Source organism: Trachypithecus francoisi, unplaced genomic scaffold, assembly GCF_009764315.1.
Source record: "Trachypithecus francoisi isolate TF-2019V2 unplaced genomic scaffold, Tfra_2.0 Lachesis_group10, whole genome shotgun sequence".
NCBI classification, from domain to species: domain Eukaryota; kingdom Metazoa; phylum Chordata; class Mammalia; order Primates; family Cercopithecidae; genus Trachypithecus; species Trachypithecus francoisi.
This window is the reverse complement of record NW_022681455.1, coordinates 67,538,156-67,565,515: the sequence shown is the minus strand read 5'-3', so window position 1 is coordinate 67,565,515 and position 27,360 is coordinate 67,538,156. Positions and strand designations below refer to the sequence as shown.

At 37.6% G+C, this 27,360-nt stretch overlaps 1 protein-coding gene and 1 non-coding gene across 11 annotated transcripts in view; both read right to left on the bottom strand.

Moving 5' to 3' along the window:
* The window catches only part of FAM135A (family with sequence similarity 135 member A), a 144,442-nt gene that overhangs the window by 29,707 nt on the left and 87,375 nt on the right, over positions 1 to 27,360 (bottom strand). For 5 of the 10 annotated variants that reach the window (XM_033217565.1, XM_033217567.1, XM_033217566.1 and 2 more), the window contains 4 exons: positions 8,632 to 8,705; positions 7,063 to 7,217; positions 4,492 to 6,847; positions 2,753 to 2,913 (listed from right to left, as the gene is read on the bottom strand). In XM_033217565.1, coding sequence (XP_033073456.1) covers positions 2,753 to 2,913; positions 4,492 to 6,847; positions 7,063 to 7,217; positions 8,632 to 8,705 — 2,746 coding nt within the window. The remainder of the gene's footprint in view (positions 1 to 2,752; positions 2,914 to 4,491; positions 6,848 to 7,062; positions 7,218 to 8,631; positions 8,706 to 27,360) is intronic. The other 5 variants (XM_033217573.1, XM_033217574.1, XM_033217569.1 and 2 more) reach the window with 3 other exon arrangements.
* On the bottom strand, positions 22,546 to 22,608 carry LOC117088869. The gene has a single exon (XR_004439387.1). It is a non-coding gene; the product is annotated as a U7 small nuclear RNA (small nuclear RNA).

Below are 27,360 nucleotides of genomic sequence, written 5' to 3'. Positions count from 1 at the left end.
AGCCTACAGAATTCTGACTGAAAAATTAAAGTTGAACTTTCCACTCAATGGGTGTCAAAACCATTGTGCTCAAATTAGCTGCAGACAAGAAAAGAGCTTTCAATGGAAATATTAAACAAATGGTATCAAGATCCTAAAGCATTTCTTCAAAGAATTGTAACAGTAAATGAAACAGCTTTACCAGTATGATCCTGAAGACAAAGCACAATCAAACCAATGGCTATCAAGAGGTAGAAGTGGTCCAGTCAAAGCAAAAGTGGACCAGTTAATATAGCAAAGGTCAAGGCAACAGTGGTTTGGAATGTACAAGGCATTTTGCTTCTTGACTTTCCAGAGGACCAAAGAATGATAATTTCTGCTCATCATGAGTGTGTTTTGAGAAAATCAGCCAGTTTTAGCAGAAAAATGCCTGGAAAAGTTTCACCAGAGAGTCCTTCTCCATCATGACAATATCCCTACTCATTACTCTCATGAAGAGGGCAATTTTGTGAGAGTTTTGATTTACAGTCCTGATTTGGTTCCTGTGACTAACTTTGTTTTTTTATCTTAAAAACTCTGTAAAGGGGATCCATTTTTCTTTGGTTTTTAAGTAAAAAATAAGGCACTGACATGACTAAATTCCCAGGACCCTCAGTTCTTGGAAATGTACTAGAATGGCTGGCATAACTGCTTACAAAGGTGTCTTGAAGTAGACAGAGTTTATATTGAGAAATGAAGTTTATATTTCTATTTTTATCTTTTAACTCCATTTTCCCACAATTTTTGTTTGTTTGTTTGAGACGGAGTCTCACTCTGTTGCCTAGGCTGGAGTGCAGCGGCTCAGTCTTGGCTCATTACAACCTCTGCCTCCTGGGTTCAAGTGATTCTCCTGCTTCAGCCTCCCGAGTAGCTGGGATTACAGGCGTCCAGCACCATGCCTGGCAAATTTATTTTTCCACATTCTTTCTGAATTCCTCTCATATATAAATACAAAAATAATTATCTTCAAAAATAATGTAGTGGATTCCTTTGGTTTACTAGCAGTATAAACACATCACTATCAACTGCTGAATTTTTATTTTACCTGATATTTACCTTTTAGAATTTTATGATTTAATGCATTGACAGAGGTAATTGTTTTATTCTTCATTTTAAAAGGAGTACCTCTAATATTCACCACAAACTATAAGTTTTCCATAGGCTTGAAATATATATGCTTAATCACATTAAGGAAACAGACTAATCCGACTGAGATCAAAGTTTTGTGCTTACTTTTAATAATTGGGAATGGTTATTAAATTGTATAAAGTTTCTTACTTGATTTGCTGATGTAGGGTATTTTATTACTAAAATTCTTTATACTTACTTATCTTTCCATTCTGGGAAATAAACCTTATTTGTTACAGTAACTTACTCTAGTATATTAATTCCAAGTGCTAGAGTTTTGTTAAATATATTTGAGTTCATTAAAAGCATATTTATGTTATATTGGTCTACTGTTTTTTGAGGGCAGGTGTTGGTGTGATATCTTTATCGGATCTGGTAACAAGGTTAGGTTAACTTTAAGGAATAAAACGGGCTGCTTTCTACCTTTTTCTCTATTGCTCTAGAACAATTTATGTAACACAGGGATAATTTGCTTCTTAAAATGTTTTAAAAAATTTGCCAGAGATTCTACTGGGTCCAGAAGTCTTTCTTGGAGGATAATTCTTTGAAAACTTTATTATTTGCGGAAAGGGAAGAAAAGTTAGCATTGAGAATGCTTTATTTCTTGAGAGTCTGTTTTTTATTTATTTATTTATTTTTAAAGAAAAATCTACAGTTTTATGCTAATTTAGTACCAGGGACATTTGTTTAATATTTTCATAATCTGTAAAAATCCAGTTTGTTGCTATAGAATCTCATTGTAATACAGTAATATTGCATTGGTCTAGAGAAATTTGGCATCTTCTAACAGTTCCTACATCTAGAAAAAAACTGTTGAGCAACCAAACGGCTGTCATTAAACCCCAGCACTAAAGCCAGGTACCTGTATTTCGAATTTATATCTTAATTAATGAAATTTTAACTTCTAGAAATACTGATTTTTCTAGCACATAAAGTTTAAAGCAGCCAAGTAAAAGGGAACCAGAAAGACTATCAAAGGGAGACAAAATAACTGCCATGAGGTGACAGCTGGCAAAACCAACAATAAGAGAGAAGATAAAAAAAAAAAATCCACTGAGTTCATGTCCTTTGCAGGGACATGGATGAAGTTGGAAACCATCATTCTCAGCAAACTAACACAGGAACAGAAAACCAAACACCACATGTTCTCACTTCTTAGTAGGAGTTGAACAATGAGAACAAATAGACACAGGGAGGGGAACATCATACACCGGGGCCTGTTGCTGGGTGGGGGACTAGGGGAGGGATAGCATTAGGAGAAGTACCTAATGTAGATGACAGCAAACCACCATGGCATGTGTATACCTATGTAATAAACCTGCATGTTTATCCCAGAACTTAAAGTATAATGAAAAAAAAAATCCAAAATTAAACAAAATGTTGGCACATAAGTGTCAGTTCCATGGAAAGTTTACTTACGAAGGAGTCTAATACTACACTTAAGATAAGTAAAATTAAGCATATTTCTGTTTCAGAATGCATTTAAGATTCAATTAATTTAAGCAATTAAAAATCTTTTTTTGGTTCAAAGATTAGATGAAACTAAATGAGACTAGGAAAAAAATATATTGAGTTGCTCTAGGTTACATCAATAGATGTCACATACCATCTAAACCATGCACACAGACAATCAGATGCACTCCATCTTCAGAACCATCCTCTTCTTCTATGCTAAAATAAGGTACTGAGGATGCCAGCAGAGGAACTTCACTGTACATGAACCCAGGAAGTTTTAGTTGCTTCAGTTCTTCTTTTGCCTGAAGGAAGCTGAAGTAAAATACAAAAGATACCCTTTACCAAGGGTCATATTCAGTTGTTAGAACCAAAAAGAGTCTCCTGAATTTAGAGAATTGTAGAAGTGGAAACCCAACAATATTTGGTTTTAAAACCATGAAAATATGTGGCATCACCTAAGTGATTTAGAAACCAGAGAGTAATTTTCTTTACCATTTGTAGTATATATTCTATCAAATACAATGAACACTTTCAACCTGAAATCACTTGTAAATATTCTTTTAAACTTGAAATCAACTAAGAAAACATTCCGAGTGGAGTTACGCTTTCTGCAAAATTTAATACTGTATGCACAGAAAAGCTGGGAGAGGGACTGGAGAGGTGATAATCTGATGTTTATCCTGTAATCAAATCTTATCCCCTTTGCTCCTTTTTAATCTTGCATACGTGGAAGGGAAGGAGTGATTTACAAAATATAACAGTGAGAATGGTAGTTACAGTATTTAGCAGATTAGGTTATTTGTATTTTTCTAAAAATACCAATAAGAAGGAGCAGAATGAAGAGGGTAATATGACTACATACAATTAGTGGTATATACTTGTTTGCAATGATGGACAATCTAATCAATTTGGGGATTGCAAACATCAAAAATTATTAACTATTGAACATACATCATTTGGACTGATAAAGTGAAGCTGGAAGAGGAACCTGATAAACATTAAACTGAGTAGGATAAGCTGGGTGAAAACATATAGAGTCTATATGAGAGATCATTGCTTTCTGATGACTCAGACAGTCTGAAGTAACCAGATGGTGATACAAACTTTATTCTCCCTGCATATTACAATTTTTTAATTGGTCATTGTTAACCTCAGTGGTTTCACTAGCTTTAGACTCTATGTATCTTAATTTTTGTGTATAAATCAGAATAATCTGAGAACTTTAAAAATCTCTTTCTATATATACATGCTCAGACCTCTTACCCCAAATATTATGACTCAATCTGGCTGAGGCAGTAGAATATTTTAAGAACCAGTACACACTGGTAAACTTGTATCATCCCCAGATTTTTCTGGATATTTTACTGGTACATGAAATCTCAATTTTGGAAACCACTGACTTAGCTGAAGGCAATCAGCATCTGGTAAGTTTAAGAAGTTTCCATTACCCTGTTACTCATTTAACTAATATTGTCCTTATTTCCTAGATAAACTCATAAAACTTGGCTTTTGTCTGGAAGTTAATGGAGAAGAAATGAGGGACTGATGAAAAAAGGGTTTTAACCTCAATTATTCCATACTTCTAACACAAAACTACCACTGGAAAATCTGTATCAGGGATGTCTAGCCTATAGAACAGCAGAACAGCACAATCATTCAGGAACTATAGGTCTTTCCGGCCAAAGGTATATTATGTTCATTTCTCCTTTTCGGAGAGTCACCAAATAGGCACTTTTTGTATTACAGAAACCAGACAACAAAATAGACACTCAATGCTTTAGCACTGTCTGTGATTATACATATATACATATATATACACATATATATATATACACACACACACCATATATATATATTTAGCAGCAGATACTATTGTGTTTCATTACTTACGCTTGTATTTGAGGTTTTGGTGAACTTTCATACCAGGAAATTGAAGAAGTGAAGTTGTAAGAAGTACTGCTTGGCTGCTTTGTAATGGCATCAAATTTACTTTTGGAAGAATATTTAACATTACAAGGAGACTCTCGTGGTGCAGATGGGAAGGACAAACAACTAGAAGTACAGACAGTAGGCATATTTATACCATCTCTCAGATAGTCACTGTTTATTTTTTCAGATTTTATAAGTCTTTCTTCCGTTAGTTCATCTCTGCTTGTATAGTGAGCATTTATTCTTCCATCCAAAGCTGAATAATCTGTTTCTTCATAGTACCCATTTTGAACCATTTGTTGATCCTGCTCTTCCTCCTCATCCTCTTTACCCTGTTCCTGCTGAAGATTACTAATTTCTTTTTCAGAAGTTTCCTTCTGAGGGCTAAGTGCACTGCTGTAGCTGACAGCACATGTGTCAGAAATATCCGTACTGCTTTGAGAACCAAAATAATTTTCCACAAGCCCTTGCTTTACTATATCAGTACTGGCTGAAAAAGGATCACTTGTACCCAGATGAGTTTCACTTTCAACTGTAGGGATTTCTGAATACATTTGTTTGAAATTTAATACATCACTATTTTTTTTCACAGTTCTATCTTCACTAACATCTGTATTAGTAGAAATGGAACCTGAAATGACACAAGGAGTGCCTAAACAAATCAGTTTTGAATTTAATGTAATTGCTGTCCCTGTAGAGTTATTAGATTTATCAGGACTCTGGAAGCCTTTACACATAGTATCCAAGTTAGGTTTGGAGCTGCAACTACTTTTCACATCACTGGAAGTATCTTCATCTGAAAAAACAAATTGTAAAGGGTCTTTAATGCTTGAATTTAAGGAATGTATTGCTACAGTTTCATTGTCCAAGTTCCCTGAAAACACAACACTCTGTTGTTGCAAAATGATACTTGACTTTTTAGTATCATCACATTTTGGCAAATCAGTCGTTCCTAGATTTAATACAGTTTTGCTATCATTTAGATGGCATTCAGGTACAACAGATTTCTTAGAATTTTCATCAGGTGACAGTTCATCATCAGAAGGTAGAGAGTTTATGGATGTCAAAGATGACTGTATTTCACTTATAGCACTTGTACTCTCAGTACAATGATTTCCTAAGGAAAATTTTACATTATAATCAGGTTTCATCAAAAGCTGAGGAAATAATCTTTCACTATTGTAAGGACCTTGCCCTTGCACAGTTTCAAAGACTAAATCAGTGTTTGGATGTGTCGCAAAAGAACTTGGTTCACTTTCAACACCCGAATCTGAAAATCTAGATGAGGCATATGTGGCATTAATATCTGGTAACTTAATTGTATCTCCACTTACTACAACATGATATTCTTTTGTAGAAGGGGCAGGTAGATTACTTCTTAATTTAGTTAATGATTCTCCAATAGAAAGACACTTTGCTTCTTGCAAAGCTTCCTTTTCAAATGCTATTTCTATAGATTTAAATTTACCATTAGATTCTAAGGACTCAAAGTTGGGTAATAAATTATCCACAAGTATTTCTTCTTGTCGAAGCTCTGTCCAAGGTCCTAGTTTGACAGTTATTTTCTCTCCACTGAAAGGATCTTTATTACCGGGCTTTATTTCAATTGTTCTAACTCCCAAAGATGGGGATGTTTGATGATCATGGCAATCGTCTGATGACCTTCTGGATGCCAGATTGTGTTCCATTTGTATAATTTCACTATCGTCCTGGGAGATATCAAGTTTACCTGAAATGGACAAATTTGCACAAAGATTTAGGTTGCCAGAGTTCAAAGGATCAAACTGGTCTGGTTGCATATTTTCAATATCTGGAGACTTTTGTTCAGTTCTCTCTGTATTAGTTGGCAAACAGCTAGCTTCCTTTTGACTTGTCTGTCTCATGTAGGTCTTTGGGTCAAAATTATATCCACATATTGTGGGATCCAGACCTTCCTTCTGACTATGTGAAGGATTGCCTTCAAAGCATTTAGTGAGATCATTTGATGCTGTACTTTTCAAACATTTGTAGCCTACCAAAACCACAGAATCCTTAGAGTTCTGTTTTATTAATTTTTTTGTGTTTTCAGATTTCATTGTTTTCATAAGCTTAGTAACCTTAACCTTCGATTTATTTGATTCTTCATTCTTTCCTTTTAGAGATTTTGTTAGCTGCTTTTCACCTTCTGTATACCAAATACTGGAGGCACCAGCAGGTCTGACTTTCAACTCTGGGCTAGAAAGTCCTGCTACAGAGCTTTCTTCAGTCTCATATTTATCCATTTTACTGGACTCTGATCTCTGAAGATTCTGAATTCCCATCCAGGGTGCATCTAAGTCTTTTATCCAAAGAAAAAAAGATTCAGGTTTAAAACAAAGTGTGAGAACTCATATGATTCTTTTTCTAACTATAACTTTCTAATATCCTCAAACATAAATAAAACCAGAGAGGGAAAAAAACTATTCCACATTAGGGAATGGTTTTATGTGTATTAGGAAGAATATACTGAAAACTATACACATAGCTTGTATATTTTAGTTAGATTACACTTACCTTCCGTAACTGAATCTAAATACCTATCTTCAAAGATTATAGGTAATGAATTGAGATCTCCATCTAATTCACTACATTCAATAGGTAAGGGTGGAAGAGAACTGCAGAAGGAAGTATTTTTGATAGCGGTGCACATCTGTAGATGACTCTGAGCACTGAAAAATATTTCTTAAGTCAGATTGTAATTTTAAGAAATTATACCCAACTCCCCTTTATAGACTCTACCCTTTCCCCTTCCCTCCTCCATTCCTATCCCCCATCTGTAAGACATAATCTTCTTATGAAAGAGCTGCTTGGTCAGCGATAAAAACTGGTAAAATGAAAATGATGGTTTGTTGGCAATAAATTATTGACTTATTAAATTACAGACTGCTAATTATTTATGTAATTTCCATTATATTCTTCTATACTTTCTTATGTTATTTCAAAGTGAATTTCCATGCTTAATGTCTCAACTTCTTAATCTGCTGCAAATCACATATAAGAGAAATACCAAAAACTTAACTGCCTAGTAATTATTTGATGCTAGTGCTGGGAAAAAGACGTGTTTCATTTTTACTGTTTCTACTTAACATATATTGACAAATAAAATTAACAGCTATTTAAAACAAGATGTATAATTTTCTAATACAAAACAGTTAAAACAGATAACCTTGTCTTATGGAAAATTTCAAACAAATCAAAGAATAGTATAAAATACCCCACATACATATCTCTGAACTTCAACAATTAACATGTGTCCTTTTTATCAGCACTCACTACCTACCTTGATACTCTATTATTATTTATAGGATTTTTTGGTGGTATAATTTATATGCATTAAAATATAAATCTTAGCTGTATGATTTTGACAAATGGATATATGATACAGAACATTTCCATCTACTCAGATGGCTCTCTCATGTCTTCCCAATCCAGCCCAAGTCAATGCCAAGAAAACCACTGTCCTGTCTTTTTTTCATCTTAGTTCTGCCTATTCTATAACTTCATATAAGTAGTATCATACGGCATTCAATTTCTAATGTCTAGCTTTTTTCGCTCAGCATAATGTCCTCTAAACATTCTTTAATATTAATTAAATATTCTAAATATTCCTTTAAATATTCTTTAAAGGAAACTAGGACTAAATCTACTCAGTAGGAGAGACAGAAGGCATTTGTTCTGGATATTTTAATTGTAAATCATTTACAATTACAGAAAACAATATCTATGAAAATCTATAATAAAAAAGGATGAACATAAGAAATTCTGACCTGTGAAAATACAGACAGAATATGGCCAAATGGAAGGCTAGAGCCAAAGCTGTAAGAGACTACCAAGATTATGGTAGATCTGATAAAAAGGGAAGGAGGAATACAGTGCATTATGCTTCTTTATATGTAAAGTATGGGACTTTTGTGAAGTAACTCATAAGAAGAAACCTACTTGATTAAAGATGGGATTTCTGAAATTCAAATTCTCCTAATTTCTTATATTAATACTGTATATTCTGTCACTGATAAATTCTGAGACAGGTATCTTATGTAAAAGGAAATAAAATCATTTTAATTTTGGATTTATACTACTCACTGAAGTTCCTGGTATGCAATGGCAGCTTCTCTTGGATGCTCAAAACAAAAGAATGCCTCAGAAAATCTGCGTACCTAAGAAATTCCAAAAGAGAGTATTAACAACGTGAGATATTTAAAAAGTCAATCCGGCATCTTATAGGAAGGAGAGAAACAGCCTCCATTAGGCCCTCCATAATCACCTGTCAGAATTAAGCTTCCCTTCTCCCTCTTCAGTGTTGCCAAAGCAATGTATTTTTGTACTGCATGAAATAAAATAAATCTGGAAAGCATATATAAATACAAGCTATTATGATTACCACCATAGCCTTTACCACCTTGTTTCTTAAAAATAATTATATATGTGAATTGTGTCCCCTCCTGAAGCATAATGTTCTTTAGAATAGAAGCTGTGGGCCAGGCGTGGTGGCTCACACTTGTAATCCCAGCAGTTTGGGAGGCTGAGGTGGATGGATTACCTGAGGTCAAGAGTTCGAGACCAGCCCGGCTAACACGGTAAAACCCCATCTCTCCTAAAGACACAAAACTTAGTGGGGCATGGTGGCAAGAGCCTGTAATCCCAGCTACTCGGGAGGCTGAGGCAGGAGAATCACTTGAACCCAGGACGCAGGGGTTGCAGTGAGCCGAGATGGCGCCACTGCACTCTAGGCTGGGCGACAAGAGTGAAACTCCATCTCAAAAAAAAAAAAAAAAAAAAAAAAAGGCTATGTTTTGATGACCTTTGCATCCCCCCAAAACATGCAGCTTGGCATATTACAGAACCAAGTACTTGGTAAATACATGTTGAATCTAGCTGAACATTTCTTCCATTGTATTTGTATTTTAACCCTTTCATTTTCAATTATGAAAGGAAAAGCTTTGTCAGCTACTGGAGCAAAATTAGGCAACAGTTAGGAGCTGGAAAAGATGTCTTATTTGGACAGTACAGAGAGGAGAAATTATATTACATCTACAATTATTTTCTAAACAAAGTAAGATCTAGGATTCTTTGGTTTTAAATGTCCAACAAATTAGAGACCTATTTTACTTATCATCAATATCTGGCCAGATGAATTTCTGACTTACTAAACTTGTTTCCTTAAGCAGATAAACCTGGGTCTTCAGACAAACAAGTCAATGAGGGAAGTGGGGAAAGAAGATCTCAATGAGAAGGATGCGTTCTGTATCTTTACTTTCATATGTGGTCCAAATGCTTCTTTTTTTCCTCTCCAACATTAAAGGAAAAATGAGAAAAAATAACAGCCTGTCTGGCTATTAAGATGATTTCATTTGGGGCTATAAAGCATGAAAAAAACACATCTTTAAGTTATCTGGATTCCTGCAGTTGCAGCTGGACCTAAGAAACTGGCGCTAGCTGCTTTTCCTTCTCTCTCTACCTTCAAGTCCCACAATAACGATCATTTCTTGATAGTACTCTACCTCATAGTCTCCATACTGAAAACTTTGTTCTCATTCTTTGACTTAAACTATATAAAAACTCAACGTCAAATTGAATGATGAAGAAAAAACAAATAAAAATGCTAGGATGATATTATCTTCATTTAATAGGTGAGGAAACAAAGACACAAATAGGTTATTTGGCCAATATAACATAGCTAGTAGGCGATAAACCTGTGATTCAAACGAAGATTTGAGAAACTCCAAATCTTGTACTCCAAACCACTTATCTTTTCCTTTCTAAAATTAAGACTCCTTGTTATCAGAAATCTTTCCTTTCCTATATGCACCCAAATGAAGTTTTCTAAATTCACCCTCAGCATAATTATCATGCTGTAGCTATTACAAGTAAGGGTATTAACTGTAGTGTGTGGCCATAACTAAGGTATGACTGCCACCTGATGGCAATACAGCTTATTTTCAGGCAAAAGTTTGACACAGAAAAAAAATTTTAAATTTACAAATTTAAACCTCAAATACGGGGAATATATATATTACTGCTTTGCATATGCATATATTTTGGCATGCATTTTTTATGTTTATAAAAAATGAATTTTGTGTGCCCAATTAAAAAAGAAACTCATTTGGCAACATCAATTATTCAAAAGCTAGGAGGAAGAAAACAGCCAAGCATTCAAAATAAGTATTTGTTAATGTTTCACAGAGTTACATACTCCTGTATCTGTGTTCACTATAATAATGCTGTTCAAATTGCTAACAGTATATTACAATTCTATACGTGTGCATTCAGATTACTTTCTAATTTTGACTGCACGGTTTATATCTGATAGATTATCTAATACCTATGCTACCTTGAAAAAAATAAGCACCTTGCAAATGTTTACTGAGCAAATGTTTTTTACGTCCTTGCACTAACCCACAGCAAAATACCATACAATTGTTTCATTACAAAGCTGATTTATACTTACTAGTTGATACAACTGCACTTGGTTTCAGTTATTTGCTTTCCCAATCCACACCACATTAAAAGAGCAAATTAGACAAAGAAAAATGAAGAATTAGAAGTAAGTACACAGGTAGTTACAAGAAATGATGAGAACGTGATGAAAAAATATCCGTCCTTAAAAAAAAGCCTAGAATTCCCCTCTAAAAGATCACACAAAATAAATAAAAAATTAATACTTGAGATTTTTTAATGGATATTCCAATATCCTGGCATTTTTAATAACATGGAATACCAGTGTATTAAAGTTGAGCACATTAAATAAAATTCACGACAACTAAATCATTATCAAAGGGCTAAAGTATGTTTAGTATAGGCATACCTTGGAGATATTATGGGTTAGGGTCCAGACCACCACAATAAGGTGAATATTGCAATAAAGCAAGTCACACGAATTTTTTCAGTTTCCCAGTGTGTATAAAAGTTATGTTTACACTCTACTGTCGTCTATTAAGTGTGCAACAGCATTATACCTTTTTAAAAAAAGCCAATGTGTATATTTTAAAAATATTTTATTGTTAAAAATGCTAATGATCCGGCCGGGCGCGGTGGCTCAAGCCTGTAATCCCAGCACTTTGGGAGGCCGAGACGGGCGGATCACGAGGTCAGGAGATCGAGACCATCCTGGCTAACATGGTGAAACCCCGTCTCTACTAAAAAATACAAAAAACTAGCCGGGCGACATGGTGGGCGCCTGTAGTCCCAGCTGCTTGGGAGGCTGAGGCAGGAGAATGGCGTAAACCCAGGAGGCGGAGCTTGCAGTGAGCTGAGACCCGGCCACTGCACTCCAGCCTGGGCGGCAGAGCGAGACTCCGTCTCAAAAAAAAAAAAAAAAAAAAATGCTAATGATCATCTGAGCCTTCGGCTGGTTTTGCTGCTGGGAGGTCTTGCCTTGATAGTGATAGCTGCTCATCAGGGTGGTTGTGGTGGCTATGGCAATTTCTTAAATTACAACAATGAAGTTTGCTGCATCAATTGACTCTCCCTTTCACAAAAGATTTCTCTCTAGCATGTGATGCAGTTTAACAGCATTTTACCCAGAGTAGAACTTCAAAATTGAGTCAATCCTCTTGAACCCTGTCACTGCTTTTTCAACTAAGTTTGTGTAATATTCCAAATCTTTTGTTGTCATTTCAACAATGTTCACAGCATCTTCACCAGTAGATTCTATTTCAAGAAACCACTTTCTCTGTTCACCCATAAGAAGCAACTCTTCATCTATTCAAGTTTGATTATGAGATTGCAGCCATTCAGTCACATCTTCAGGCTCCATTTCTAATTCTAGTTCTCTTGCTATTTCCACCACATCTGCAGTTATTTTTCTCCACTCGTCTTGACCCCCTCACAGTTTCCTATGAGGGTTAGAATCAACCTCTTTCAAACTTCTGTTCCTGTTGATATTTTGACCTCCTTCCTTGAATCATGAATGTTCTTAATGGCATCTACAATGGTGATTTTTTTTCCCAGAAGTTTTCCTTTTGCCCAGATCCACCAGAGGAATCACCATCTAGAGCAGCCATTGCCTTACAAAACGTATTTAAGTAATAAGGTTTGAAAGTCAAAGTGACTCATGGATCACATGGGCTGAAGAATAGATCGTTGTGTTAGTCTGCACGGAAACATCATTAATCTCCTTGTATATCTCCATGAGAGATCTTGGCTGAGTAGGTGCAATATTAATGAGTAATAATATTTTGAAAGGAATCTTTTTATTCCTGAACTGTAGGTCTCAACAGTGGGCTTAAAATATTTAGTAAACCATGCTGTAAACAGATGTGCTGTAATCCAGGCCTTGTTGTTAATACAGCAGAGTAGAACAGCATAATTCTCAAGGGTTCTAGAATTTAGGAATGGTAAATGAGTATTGGCTTCAACCTCAAGGAAACAGTTACATTAGCTCCTAACAAGAGAGCCAGCCTGCCCTTTAAAGTCATGCACTGACTTCACTTTTCTAGCTATGAAAGCCCTAGATGAAGATTTTCTTCTACTAGGCTGTTTTATCTCCATTGAAAATCTTTTGTTTAGTGCAGCCACCTTCATCTTCTGGAGAACGTGCTGTAGCTTCTCCATCAGAACTTGCTGCCTTACCTCATACTTTTATGTTACGGAGATTTCTTGCCTTAAACCTCAACAACCAATCTCTGCTAGTTTCAAATTTGTCTTCTGTAGCTTCCTTATCTCTCAGCCTTCATAGAATTGAAAAGAGTTAGGACCCTGCTCTGGATTAGGCTTTGGCTTAAGGCATTGTTGTGGCTGGGTTGATCTTCTATCCAGACCACTCAACCCTTTTCCACATCACTACTAAAGCTGTTTCACTTTCTTATCATTAAATTAGAGACACATTTCAATTTCCTTCGATAACTTTTCCTTTGCATTCACAAGTTGGCTGTTTAGTGCAAGAGACCTAGTTTGCAGTCTGTCTTGGCTTTCAACATGCCTTCCTCCCTAAGCTTAACCATCTCGAGCTTTTGATTTAAACTGAGAAACTTGCAACTTTTCCTCTCACTTGAACACTTAGAGATCATTGCATATTAACCAGCCTAATTTAAATATTGCTATGGAGACCCAAGTAGAGGAAGAGAGATGAAGGGAATGCTAGTTGGTGAAACAGTCAGAACAAACACAATATGTATTAAGCTCACTGTCATATATGGACACTACTGTGGTGCTTCAAAACAATTCCAATAGTAACACCAAAGATTATGGTTAAAATATTTAAAGAAAAAAAATTACCCATTAAAGATCACACTACTGGCTGGGCACAAGGGCTCATGCCTGTAATCCTACCACTTTGGGAGGCCAAGGCAGGTGGATCACCTGAGGGGAGGAGTTAGAGACTAGCCTGACCAACATGGTGAAACCCTGTCTCTACTAAAAATACAAAAATTAGCTGGGCATGGTGGCGGGTGCCTGTAATCCCAGCTACTTGAGAGGCTGAGGCAGGAGAATCGCTTGAACCAGTGAGGGGGCAGAGGTTAGAGTGAGCCAAGATCGTGTCATTGTACTCCAGCCTGGGTGACAAGAGTGAAACTCCATCTCAAAAAAAAAAAAAAAAAAAAAAAAGAAAAGAAAATGATCTGCATGCCACCATGCCCGGCTAATACTTGTACTTTTCATAGAGATGGGGTTTCCCCATCTTACCTAGGCTGGTCTTGAACTCCTGGGCTCAAGTGATCCACCCACCTGAGCCCCCAAAATGTTAGCATTATTGGCGTGAGACACCACCCCCCACTTAGACAGATTTATTTACTGGAAGTGCTAGACATGATTTGTATATATATACATAAAAGCGATAAAATATTTTGTTTATGCTTATAGTCAAACTGGAAGTCTGCCTAAACCTTGCAAAATATAAAAGTATCAAAGGCCGGGCGCGGTGGCTCAAGCCTGTAATCCTAGCACTTTGGGAGGCCGAGACGGGCGGATCACGAGGTCCGGAGATCGAGACCATCCTGACTAACACGGTGAAACCCCGTCTCTACTAAAAAAAACTACAAAAAACTAGCCGGGCGAGGTGGCGGCGCCTGTAGTCCCAGCTACTCGGGAGGCTGAGGCAGGAGAATGGCGTGAACCCGGGAGGCGGAGCTTGCAGTGAGCTGAGATCCGGCCACAGCACTCCAGCCTGGGTGACAGCGCGAGACTCCGTCTCAAAAAAAAAAAAAAAAAAAAAAAAAAAAAAAAAAGTATCAAATTATATACCATAAATAAGCAATATGTTCCCAGAAAGTACTTTTACTTTATTTAGAAAATACACATTTACATAGTTATACTCAAAGAATATCAGATCAAGTAGTTTAAGCACTAAATATCTCTTCTTAAAAATGCAAACTTCCGAGGGGCGGAGCAAGATGGCCGAATAGGAACAGCTCCAGTCTCCAACTCCCAGCACGAGCGACACAGAAGACCGGTGATTTCTGCATTTTCAACTGAGGTACTGGGGTCATCTCACTAGGGAGTGCCGGACAATCAGTGCTGGTCAGCTGCTGCAGCCTGACCAGCGAGAGCTGAAGCAGGGCGAGGCATCGCCTCACCTGGAAGCGCAAGGGGGAAGGAAATCCGTTTTCCTAGCCAGGGGAACTGAGACACACAACACCTGGAAAATCGGGTAACTCCCACCCCAATACTGCGCTTTAAGGAAACAGGCACATCAGGAGAATATATCCCACACCTGGCTGGGAGGGTCCCACGCCCACGGAGCCTCCCTCACTGCTAACACAGCAGTCTGCAGCAATCTATCCGCAAGGCAGCAGCGAGGCTGGGGGAGGGGCGCCCGCCATTGCTGAGGCTTAAGTAGGTAAACAAAGCCGCTGAGAAGCTCGAACTGGGTGGAGCTCACAGCAGCTCAAGGAAGCCTGCCTGTCTCTGTAGACTCCATCTCTGGGGACAGCGCACAGCTGAAGTCCAATAGGGGAAGCAGTGGGGGCCAGTGCAGACGTGAACGACTCTGTCTGACAGCTTTGGGGAGAGCCGCGGATATCCCAACGCGGAGGTTGAGATCTGAGAACGGACAGACTGCCTGCTCAAATGGGTCCCTGACCCCTGAGTAGCCTAGCTGGGAGACATCCCCCACTAGGGGCAGTCTGACACCCCACACCTCACAGGGTGGAGTCACCCCTGAGAGGAAACTTCCAAAGAAAGAATCAGACAGGTACACTCGCTGTTCAGCAATATTCTATCTTCGGCAACCTCTGCCGCTGATACCCAGGCAAACAGGGTCTGGAGTGGACCTCAAGCAATCTCCAACAGACCAACAGACAGTCCTTCTGACTGTCAGATGGAAAACTATCAAACAGGAAGGACACCTATACCAGAACCCCATCAGTACGTCACCATCATCAAAGACCAGAGACAGATAAAACCACAAAGATGGGGAAGAAGCAGGGCAGAAAAGCTGGAAATTCAAAAAATAAGAGCACATCTCCCCCTGCAAAGGAGCGCAGCCCATCGCCAGCAACGGATCAAAGCTGGTCAGAGAATGACTTTGACGAGATGAGAGAAGAAGGCTTCAGTCCATCAAACTTCTCAGAGCTAAAGGAGGAATTACGTACCCAGCGCAAAGAAACTAAAAATCTTGAAAAAAAAGTGGAAGAATTGACAGCTAGACTAATTAAGGCAGAGAAGATCTGAAAAGAAATGACAGAGATGAAAACCATGACACGAGAAATACGTGACAAATGCACAAGCTTCAGTAACCGACTCGATCAACTGGAAGAAAGACTATCAGCGATTGAGGATCAAATGAATGAAATGAAGCGAGAAGAGAAACCAAAAGAAAAAAGAAGAGGGGCTGGGCGCGGTGGCTCAAGCCTGTAATCCCATCACTTTGGGAGGCCGAGACGGGCGGATCACGAGGTCAGGAGATCGAGACCATCCTGGCTAATACGGTGAAACCCCGTCTCTACTTAAAAATACAAAAAAACTAGCCAGGTGACGAGGCGGGCGCCTGTAGTCCCAGCTACTCGGGAGGCTGAGGCAGGAGAATGGCGTAAACCCGGGAGGCGGAGCTTGCAGTGAGCTGAGATCCGGCCACTGCACTCCAGCCTGGGTGGCAGAGCAAGACTCCGTCTCAAAAAAAAAAAAAAAAAGAAAAAAGAAAAAAGAAGAAAAAGAAATGAACAAAGCCTGCAAGAAGTATGGGATTATGTAAAAAGACCAAACCTATGTCTGATTGGGGTGCCTGAAAGTGAGGGGGAAAATGGAACCAAGTTGGAAAACACTCTTCAGAATATCATCCAGGAGAACTTCCCCAACCTAGTAGGGCAGGCCAACATTCAAATTCAGGAAATACAGAGAACGCCACAAAGATACTCCTCCAGAAGAGCAACTCCAAGACACATAATTGCCAGATTCACCAAAGTTGAAATGAAAGAAAAAAACTTAAGGGCAGCCAGAGAGAAAGGTCAGGTTACCCACAAAGGGAAGCCCATCAGACTAACAGCAGATCTCTCGGCAGAAACTCTACAAGCCAGAAGAGAGTGGGGGCCAATATTCAACATTCTTAAAGAAAAGAATTTTCAACCCAGAATTTCATATCCAGCCAAACTAAGTTTCATAAGTGAAGGAGAAATAAAATCCTTTACAGATAAGCAAATGCTTAGAGATTTTGTCACCACCAGGCCTGCCTTACAAGAGACCCTGAAGGAAGCCCTAAACATGGAAAGGAACAACCGGTACCAGCCATTGCAAAAACATGCCAAAATGTAAAGACCATCGAGGCTAGGAAGAAACTGCATCAACTAACGAGCAAAATAACCAGTTAATATCATAATGACAGGATCAAGTTCACACATAACAATATTAACCTTAAATGTCAATGGACTAAATGCTCCAATTAAAAGACACAGACTGGCAAACTGGATCAAGAGTCAAGACCCATCAGTCTGCTGTATTCAGGAGACCCATCTCACATGCAGAGACATACATAGGCTCAAAATAAAGGGATGGAGGAAGATCTACCAAGCAAATGGAGAACAAAAAAAAGCAGGGGTTGCAATCCTAGTCTCTGATAAAACAGACTTTAAACCATCAAAGATCAAAAGAGACAAAGAAGGCCATTACATAATGGTAAAGGGATCAATTCAACAGGAAGAGCTAACTCTCTTAAATATATATGCACCCAATACAGGAGCACCCAGATTCATAAAGCAAGTCCTTAGAGACCTACAAAGAGACTTAGACTCCCATACAATAATAATGGGAGACTTCAACACTCCACTGTCAACATTAGACAGATCAACGAGACAGAAAGTTAACAAGGATATCCAGGAATTGAACTCATCTCTGCACTAAGCGGACCTAATAGACATCTATAGAACTCTCCACCCCAAATCAACAGAATATACATTCTTCTCAGCACCACATCGCACTTATTCCAAAATTGACCACATAATTGGAAGTAAAGCACTCCTCAGCAAATGTAAAAGAACAGAAATTATAACAAACTGTCTCTCAGACCACAGTGCAATCAAACTAGAACTCAGGACTAAGAAACTCAATCAAAACCGCTCAACTACATGGAAACTGAACAACCTGCTCCTGAATGACTACTGGGTACATAATGAAATGAAAGCAGAAATAAAGATGTTCTTTGAAACCAATGAGAACAAAGATACAACATACCAGAATCTCTGGGACACATTTAAAGCAGTGTGTAGAGGGAAATTTATAGCACTAAATGCCCACAAGAGAAAGCAGGAAAGATCTAAAATTGACACTCTAACATCACAATTAAAAGAACTAGAGAGGCAAGAGCAAACACATTCAAAAGCTAGCAGAAGGCAAGAAATAACTAAGATCAGAGCAGAACTGAAGGAGATAGAGACACAAAAAACCCTCCAAAAAATCAATGAATCCAGGAGTTGGTTTTTTGAAAAGATCAACAAAATTGACAGACCGCTAGCAAGACTAATAAAGAAGAAAAGAGAGAGGAATCAAACAGACGCAATAAAAAATGATCAAGGGGATATCACCACCGACCCCACAGAAATACAAACAACCATCAGAGAATACTATAAATGCCTCTAAGCAAATCAACTAGAAAATCTAGAAGAAATGGATAATTTCCTGGACACTTACACTCTCCCAAGACTAAACCAGGAAGAAGTTGAATCTCTGAATAGACCAATAGCAGGCTCTGAAATTGAGGCAACAATTAATAGCCTACCCACCAAAAAAAGTCCAGGACCAGATGGATTCACAGCTGAATTCTACCAGAGGTACAAGGAGGAGCTGGTACCATTCCTTCTGAAACTATTCCAATCAATAGAAAAAGAGGGAATCCTCCCTAACTCATTCTATGAGGCCAACATCATCCTGATACCAAAGCCCGGCAGAGACACAACAAAAAAAGAGAATTTTAGACCAATATCTCTGATGAACATCGATGCAAAAATTCTCAATAAAATACTGGCAAACCGGATTCAGCAGCACATCAAAAAGCTTATCCACCATGATCAAGTGGGCTTCATCCTGGGATGCAAGGCTGGTTCAACATTCGCAAATCAATAAACGTAATCCAGCATATAAACAGAACCAAAGACAAGAACCACATGATTATCTCAATAGATGCAGAAAAGGCTTTTGACAAAATTCAACAGCCCTTCATGCTAAAAACGCTCAATAAATTCGGTATTGATGGAACGTACCTCAAAATAATAAGAGCTATTTATGACAAACCCACAGCTAATATCATACTGAATGGGCAAAAACTGGAAAGATTCCCTTTGAAAACTGGCACAAGACAGGGATGCCCTCTCTCACCACTCCTATTCAACATAGTGTTGGAAGTTCTGGCTAGGGCAATCAGGCAAGAGAAAGAAATCAAGGGTATCCAGTTAGGAAAAGAAGAAGTCAAATTGTCCTGTTTGCAGATGACATGATTGTATATTTAGAAAACCCCATCGTCTCAGCCCAAAATCTCCTTAAGCTGATAAGCAACTTCAGCAAAGTCTCAGGATACAAAATTAATGTGCAAAAATCACAAGCATTCTTATACACCAGTAACAGACAAGCAGAGAGCCAAATCAGGAATGAACTTCCATTCACAATTGCTTCAAAGAGAATAAAATACCTAGGAATCCAACTTACAAGGGATGTAAAGGACCTCTTCAAGGAGAACTACAAACCACTGCTCAGTGAAATCAAAGAGGACACAAACAAATGGAAGAACATACCATGCTCATGGATAGGAAGAATCAATATCATGAAAATGGCCATACTGCCCAAGGTTATTTATAGATTCAATGCCATCCCCATCAAGCTACCAATGACTTTCTTCACAGAATTGGAAAAAACGGCTTTAAAGTTCATATGGAACCAAAAAAGAGCCCGCATTGCCAAGACAATCCTAAGTCAAAAGGACAAAGCTGGAGGCGTCACGCTACCTGACTTCAAACTATACTACAAGGCTACAGTAACCAAAACAGCATGGTACTGTTACCAAAACAGAGATATAGACCAATGGAAAAGAACAGAGTCCTCACAAATAATACCACACATCTACAGCCATCTGATCTTTGACAAACCTGAGAGAAACAAGAAATGGGGAAAGGATTCCCTATTTAATAAATGGTGCTGGGAAAATTGGCTAGCCATAAGTAGAAAGCTGAAACTGGATCCTTTCCTTACCCCTTATACGAAGATTAATTCAAGATGGATTAGAGATTTAAATGTTAGACCTAATACCATAAAAACCCTAGAAGAAAATCTAGGTAGTACCATTCAGGACATAGGCATGGGCAAGGACTTCATGTCTAAAATACCAAAAGCAACGGCAGCAAAAGCCAAAATCGACAAATGGGATCTCATTAAACTAAAGAGCTTTTGCACAGCAAAAGAAACTACCATCAGAGTGAACAGGCAACCTACAGAATGGGAGAAAATTTTTGCAACCTACTCATCTGACAAAGGGCTAATATCCAGAATCTACAAAGAACTCAAACAAATATACAAGAAAAAAACAAACAACCCCATCAAAAAGTGGGGAAAGGATATGAACAGACATTTCTCAAAAGAAGACATTCATACAGCCAACAGACACATGAAAAAATGCTCATCATCACTCACCATCAGAGAAATGCAAATCAAAACCACAATGAGATACCATCTCACACCAGTTAGAATGGCGATCCTTAAGAAGTCAGGAAACCACAGGTGTTGGAGAGGATGTGGAGAAATAGGAACACTTTTACACTGTTGGTGGGATTGTAAACTAGTTCAACCATTATGGAAAACAGTATGGCGATTCCTCAAGGATCTAGAACTAGATGTACCATATGACCCAGCCATCCCACTACTGGGTATATACCCAAAGGATTATAAATCATGCTGCTACAAAGACACATGCACATGTATGTTTATTGCAGCACTATTTACAATAGCAAAGACTTGGAATCAACCCAAATGTCCATCAGTGACAGACTGGATTAAGAAAATGTGGCACATATACACCATGGAATACTATGCAGCCATAAAAAAGGATGAGTTTGCATCCTTTGTAGGGAAATGGATGCAGCTGGAAACCATCATTCTTAGCAAACTATCACAAGAACAGGAAACCAAACACCGCATGTTCTCACTCATAGGTGAGAACTGAACAATGAGATCACTTGGACTTGGGAAGGGGAACATCACACACCCGGGCCTATCATGGGGAGGGGGTGGGGGCAGGGATTGCATTGGGAGTAATACCTGATAAAAATGACGATTTGATGGGTGCTGACGAGTTGATGGGTGCAGCACACCAACGTGGCACAAGTATACATATGTAACAAACCTGCACGTTATGCACATGTACCCTAGAACTTAAAGTATAATAATAATAAAAATAAATGATGTAACATACATATAGTTAGAGTACCAGAGGGAGAAGAGAGGGAAAGAAATGGGGCAGAAAATGTAACTGAAGATATAATAGCAAATTTCTTTAAAACTGGCAAAAATAACCTAGAGTCCCAAGGATGTCAGCAAATCCTAAGCAAGATAAATACAAAAATCCAAACGAGAAAAACAACAAAACTGCAACAAGGCATATCATAGTCAAACTGCTGGAAAACAAAGACAAGGTGAAAAATTCTAAAGGCAGCCAGAGGGGAAAAACATTATAAATAACTGAGTATAAATCATAGTATAAACTACAGAAATAGTATAAACAATAGTATAAACTACCGAGTTTAATCAGACTACAGAGGCCAGAAGATAATGGCACTTTTAAAAGTACTCAAATAGAGGGGGAAATCTGTCAATCCAAGGTTAAACAATGCTATCGGGCCGGGCGCGGTGGCTCAAGCCTGTAATCCCAGCACTTTGGGAGGCCGAGACGGGCGGATCACGAGGTCAGGAGATCGAGACCATCCTGGCTAACATGGTGAAACCCCGTCTCTACTAAAAAATACAAAAAACTAGCCGGGCGAGGTGGCGGGCGCCTGTAGTCCCAACTACTCGGGAGGCTGAGGCAGGAGAATGGCGTAAACTCAGGAGGCGGAGCTTGCAGTGAGCTGAGATCCGGCCACTGCACTCCAGCCCGGGCGACAGAGCGAGACTCCGTCTCAAAAAAACCAAAAAAACAAAAAGCAAAAAAACAAAAAAACAAAAAAACAATGCTATCGACCAACTTGAGCTGATTGAGATTTATACAATACTCTACCTAAAAAATTTAGCAAAGCAATACAGTATAAGTTCAATATGCAAAAATCAATTATACTTCTATATCCTAGTAGCAACCATTTGGAAAATAAAATTTTAAAACCATTTATAATAGTATCAGATAATATAAAATGTTTATGAGTAAACTTAAGGCATAAAAACTACAAAAGCAGATTTTAGAGAAATTGAAGCTCTAAACAAATGGGGAGCTAAACAGAAAGCTATATCATGCCCACAAATTGTCCGAATCAATATGGTTAAAGAGGTAATTGTCCCTAAATTGATCTATAGATTTTACTTAATGTAAACTGAAATCTCAAGAGGATTAAAAAAAATAGAGAAACTGACATGATTTAAAATTTTCTATGGAGGAAATGTTTTCCAATAAAAGCCAGAAAACCTGCAAGACGAATTCTAAAAGAGCTGTTAACAATTGATTTAAAATTTATATAGAATTGCAAGAGATCTAGAATAGCCAAAACAATCTCAAAACAGAAGAAAACCTTGGAGGACTTATGCCATTACCTGGCTGCAAGACTTAGTATAATATTACAACAATAAAGTTAGCGTGGTATTTATTAACATAGAGATGTACAACAGGCCAATGGAACAGGAAAAAAGGTCACGACATAGACTCATGCTTATTAGTCAATTGATTTTCAACAAAGATTTTAAGGCAATTCAACAGAGGAAAAAAAGTCTTTTCAATAAATGATGCCAAAAACCTGAATAGAAAAAAAAAAAAAAAAAAAAGAATCTTGACCCATACACCTTATACCAAATTAAAAAATTAATTCAAGATGACCCATGGTCCTAAATGTAAGATCTATAATTCCAATGCTCTCTAAAATAAATACAAAATAATATTTTTCACGACTTGGGCAAAGATTTCTTAGGACACAAAAGCACTAAACATAAAAGAAAAAAAAGATAAACTGTACTTAGATATTCTCATCAAAATATATCACTGAGAAAATGAAAATATAAACCTCAGACTAGAAGAATTTAATAAATATGTTTGACAATGGACCTGTAACTAGAATATATATAAATATTCTTAATAAGTCAGTAATAAAAGGCAACCTAATTTAACATTTTGCAAAACTAAAGTCATAACAAAAACCCTCAATATCAGGAGTCAGCAGAGAAATGCAAAATAAAACCATAATGAAATTCCACTTTACCCCTACTATAGTAAGTAAAGACTAATGACACCAAACAATACAAGCATGTGGAACAACTGAAACTCTCATACATTACTGTTAGGAGTTTAAAACTGTATAGCCATTTTGGGAAAAAAAGATTTTTATTAAGTTAAAAGATAAATCTACCCAATGACCAAGCAATTTTACTCCTATGTATGTAAGCAATAGAAATAAAAACCTATGTTCACAAAAAAGATCTGTGGAAGAATGTTCATAGCATCTTTATTCAGAATAGTCAAGAGGAACAGATAAATGAATTCTGGTATACGACACCATAAAATACTACTCGACAATAAAGAGAAATGAACTATAAATATATACAACAACATGGACTAATCTAAAATAAATTATGTTAAATGAAGCAAATGAAAATTCTATTTCTAATCAAGACAGTAGTTGCTTATGGGGTGTAGGAACTGACCGAAAAGCAGCACAAAGTCATTTTGTGAAGTAATGAAATAATTTTCTTGAAGTATTGAGTAGTTTTCAAAATTATGTTACAATGATAATTTAATAAGTTCATACAGCCATGCTCCACATAATGACGTTTAAGACAATGATGGATCGCATATAGGATGGTCTTCCCTAAAATTACAATACCATATCTTTACTGTACTTTTTCTATGTTTAGAGAGGCTTGGATACACAAATACCACTGTGTTGCAACTGCCTACAGTATTCAGTACAGTCACATGCTGTACAGGTTTGTAGCATAGGAGGAATAGGCTGTATACTATCTAGTGCAGCAGACTATACTATCTAGCTTTGGGTAGTATACTCTATGATGTTCACACAATGATGAAATCATCTAACAATGCATTTTCCAGAAAGTATCCTAATCATTAAGTAACACAAGACTGTATAAGTGTTTATACAACCTAGATCTCCTGAATATAAAGTTTCTGGGCTTTAGTCTCTCTGAGGACTCTCAATTTTTAAAAAAAATCAAATATATCCTGATATCAGGCATGAGAATCTATGGTAACATAGATATACACCAATTAGATTGAGATTAGAAATCCTTTTCTCTCCCCCTTACCATGTGGATCTTTTCCATTGCATGTAATAATTATTCCAAGAAAACTGTATTAGTAGCAGTTATAAGCACAATACTTTCTCTCAAGGGTTAAGTTATATCTTTAAAAATTTTTGCCGGGCGCGGTGGCTCAAGCCTGTAATCCCAGCACTTTGGGAGGCTGAGACGGGCGGATCACGAGGTCAGGAGATTGAGACCATCCTGGCTAACACGGTGAAACCCCGTCTCTACTAAAAATACAAAAACTAGCCAGGCGAGATGGCGGGCGCCTGTAGTCCCAGCTACTGGGGAGGCTGAGGCAGGAGAATGGCGTAAACCCCGGAGGCGGTGCTTGCAGTGAGCTGAGATCCGGCCACTGCACTCCAGCCTGGGCGACAGAGCGAGACTCCGCCTCAAAAAAAAAAAAAAAAAAAATTTTTTATCATGAAGATAACTGCTGAATATATTTATCTTAATTTACAGGATTTCTTTTAATGGGGGAAAAATAAATTTAAGATTTTTCCTGCTGCCCTGATGTCCTGTGCACCAAAGAATATTATCAAGAGAGTTAAAAAGCAACTCACAGAACACAGAAAAATATTTGTAAATTATGTATCAGATAAGGGTCTAGTTACCAGAATATATAAATAACTAAAACTCAATAACAAAAAGACAAATGACCCAATTAAAATATGGCAAAAGGACCTGAATATACATTTCTATAAAGGAGATACATGAATGGTCAATAAGCATATGAAAAGGTACCCAAGGTCACTAGTCATTAGGGTACTGCAAATCAAAGCTACAATGAAAATATCATCTCACCCTTACTAGGTTGGCCATGACAAAAACCCTAAAACAAAAAGCAGAATATAACAAGTGTTTCTGAGTATAAAGAAATTAGAATCCTTGTACATTGCTGGTGGGAATGTAAGGTGGTGCAGCTGCTGTGGAAAACAGTGTGGATGTTCCTCAAAAAGTTAAACATAGAATTATCATATGACTCAGCAATTCCACTCCTAGGTATATACCCCAAATAACTAAAAACAGGTATTCAAACAAATATTTGTATACAAATTTTCATACCAGCAACTATTTACAGTAGTCAATAGGTAGAAAGAACTCAAATGTTTATCAATGGACAAACAGATAAAATAATGCAGTATACCCATACAGTGGAATTCTGCTACAAAAATAAATCATTATATAATACCACACATCTACAGCCATCTGATCTTTGACAAACCTGACAAAAACAAGAAATGGGGAAAGGATTCCCTATTTAATAAATGGTGCTGGGAAAACTGGGTAGACATAAGTAGAAAGCTGAAACTGGATCCTTTCCTTATTCCTTATACGAAAATTAATTCAAGATGGATTAGAGACTTAAATGTTAGACCTAATACCATAAAAACCCTAGAAGAAAACCTAGGTAATACCATTCAGGACATAGGCATGGGCAAGGACTTCATGTCTAAAACACCAAAAGCAATGGCAACAAAAGCCAAAATTGACAAATGGGATCTAATAAAGAGCTTCTGCACAGCAAAAGAAACTACCATCAGAATGAACAGGCAACCTACAGAATGGGAGAAAATTTTTGCAATCTACTCATCTGACAAAGGGCTAATACCCAGAACTTACAAAGAACTCAAACAAATTTACAAGAAAAAAACAAACAGCCCCATCCAAAAGTGGGCAAAGGATATGAACAGACATTTCTTAAAAGAAGACATTCATACAGCCAACAGACACATGAAAAAATGCTCATCATCACTGGCCATCAGAGAAATGCAAATCAAAACCACAATGAGATACCATCTCACACTAGTTAGAACGGCAATCATTAAAAAGTCAGGAAACAACAGGTGCTGGAGAGGCTGTGGAGAAACAGGAACATTTTTACACTGTTGGTGGGACTGTAAACTAGTTCAACCATTATGGAAAACAGTATGGCGATTCCTCAAGGATCTAGAACTAGAAGTACCATATGACCCAGCCATCCGATTACTGGGTATATACCCAAAGGATGATAAATCATGCTGCTATAAAGACCATGCACACATATGTTCATTGCGGCACTATTCACCATAGGAAAGACTTGGAATCAACCCAAATGTCCATCAATGACAGACTGGATTAAGAAAATGTGGCACATATACACCACGGAATATTATGCAGCCACAAAAAAGGATGAGTTTGCATCCTTTGTAGGGAAATGGATGCAGCTGGAAACCATCATTCTCAGCAAACTATCGCAAGAACAGAAAACCAAATACCGCATGTTCTTACTCATAGGTGGGAATTGAACAATGAGATCACTTGGACTCGGGAAGGGGAACATCACACACCGGGGCCTATTATGGGGGGGAGGGGGGAGGGATTGCATTGGGAGTTATACCTGATGTAAATGACGAGTTGATGGGTGCTGACGAGTTGATGGGTGCAGCACATCAACATGGCACAAGTATACATACGTAACAAACCTGCATGTTGTGCACATGTACCCCAGAACTTAAAGTATAATAAAAAAAAATCATTATATGGATACATGTAAAACACGGATGTAACTTGGTACATTATTCTAACTGAAAGAAACCAGATACAAAATGTTGTATGATTACATTTATATGAAACATCCAAGATCAGTAAATGAGACTAGCCCTTGCCAGGGAATGGGGAAAGGGGACATGGGAGTGATTCCTTAATGTGTACAAGGTTTCCTTTTGGAGTGATGTAAATGTCATGAAATAAGACAGAGGTGATGGTTACACAACACTGTGACTATATTAAATGCCACTGAATTGTACACATTAAAATTGTTAACGGTTAATTTGTGTTACATAAAATCTGTTACACTCAAAATTTGTTATCCCCGCCCTCCCCAACAATATTACATTTTAGGACACAGTTACCTATATGTGTCATATTAGGTAACATCTATGCCTTTGAATCTTCTACTTTGGT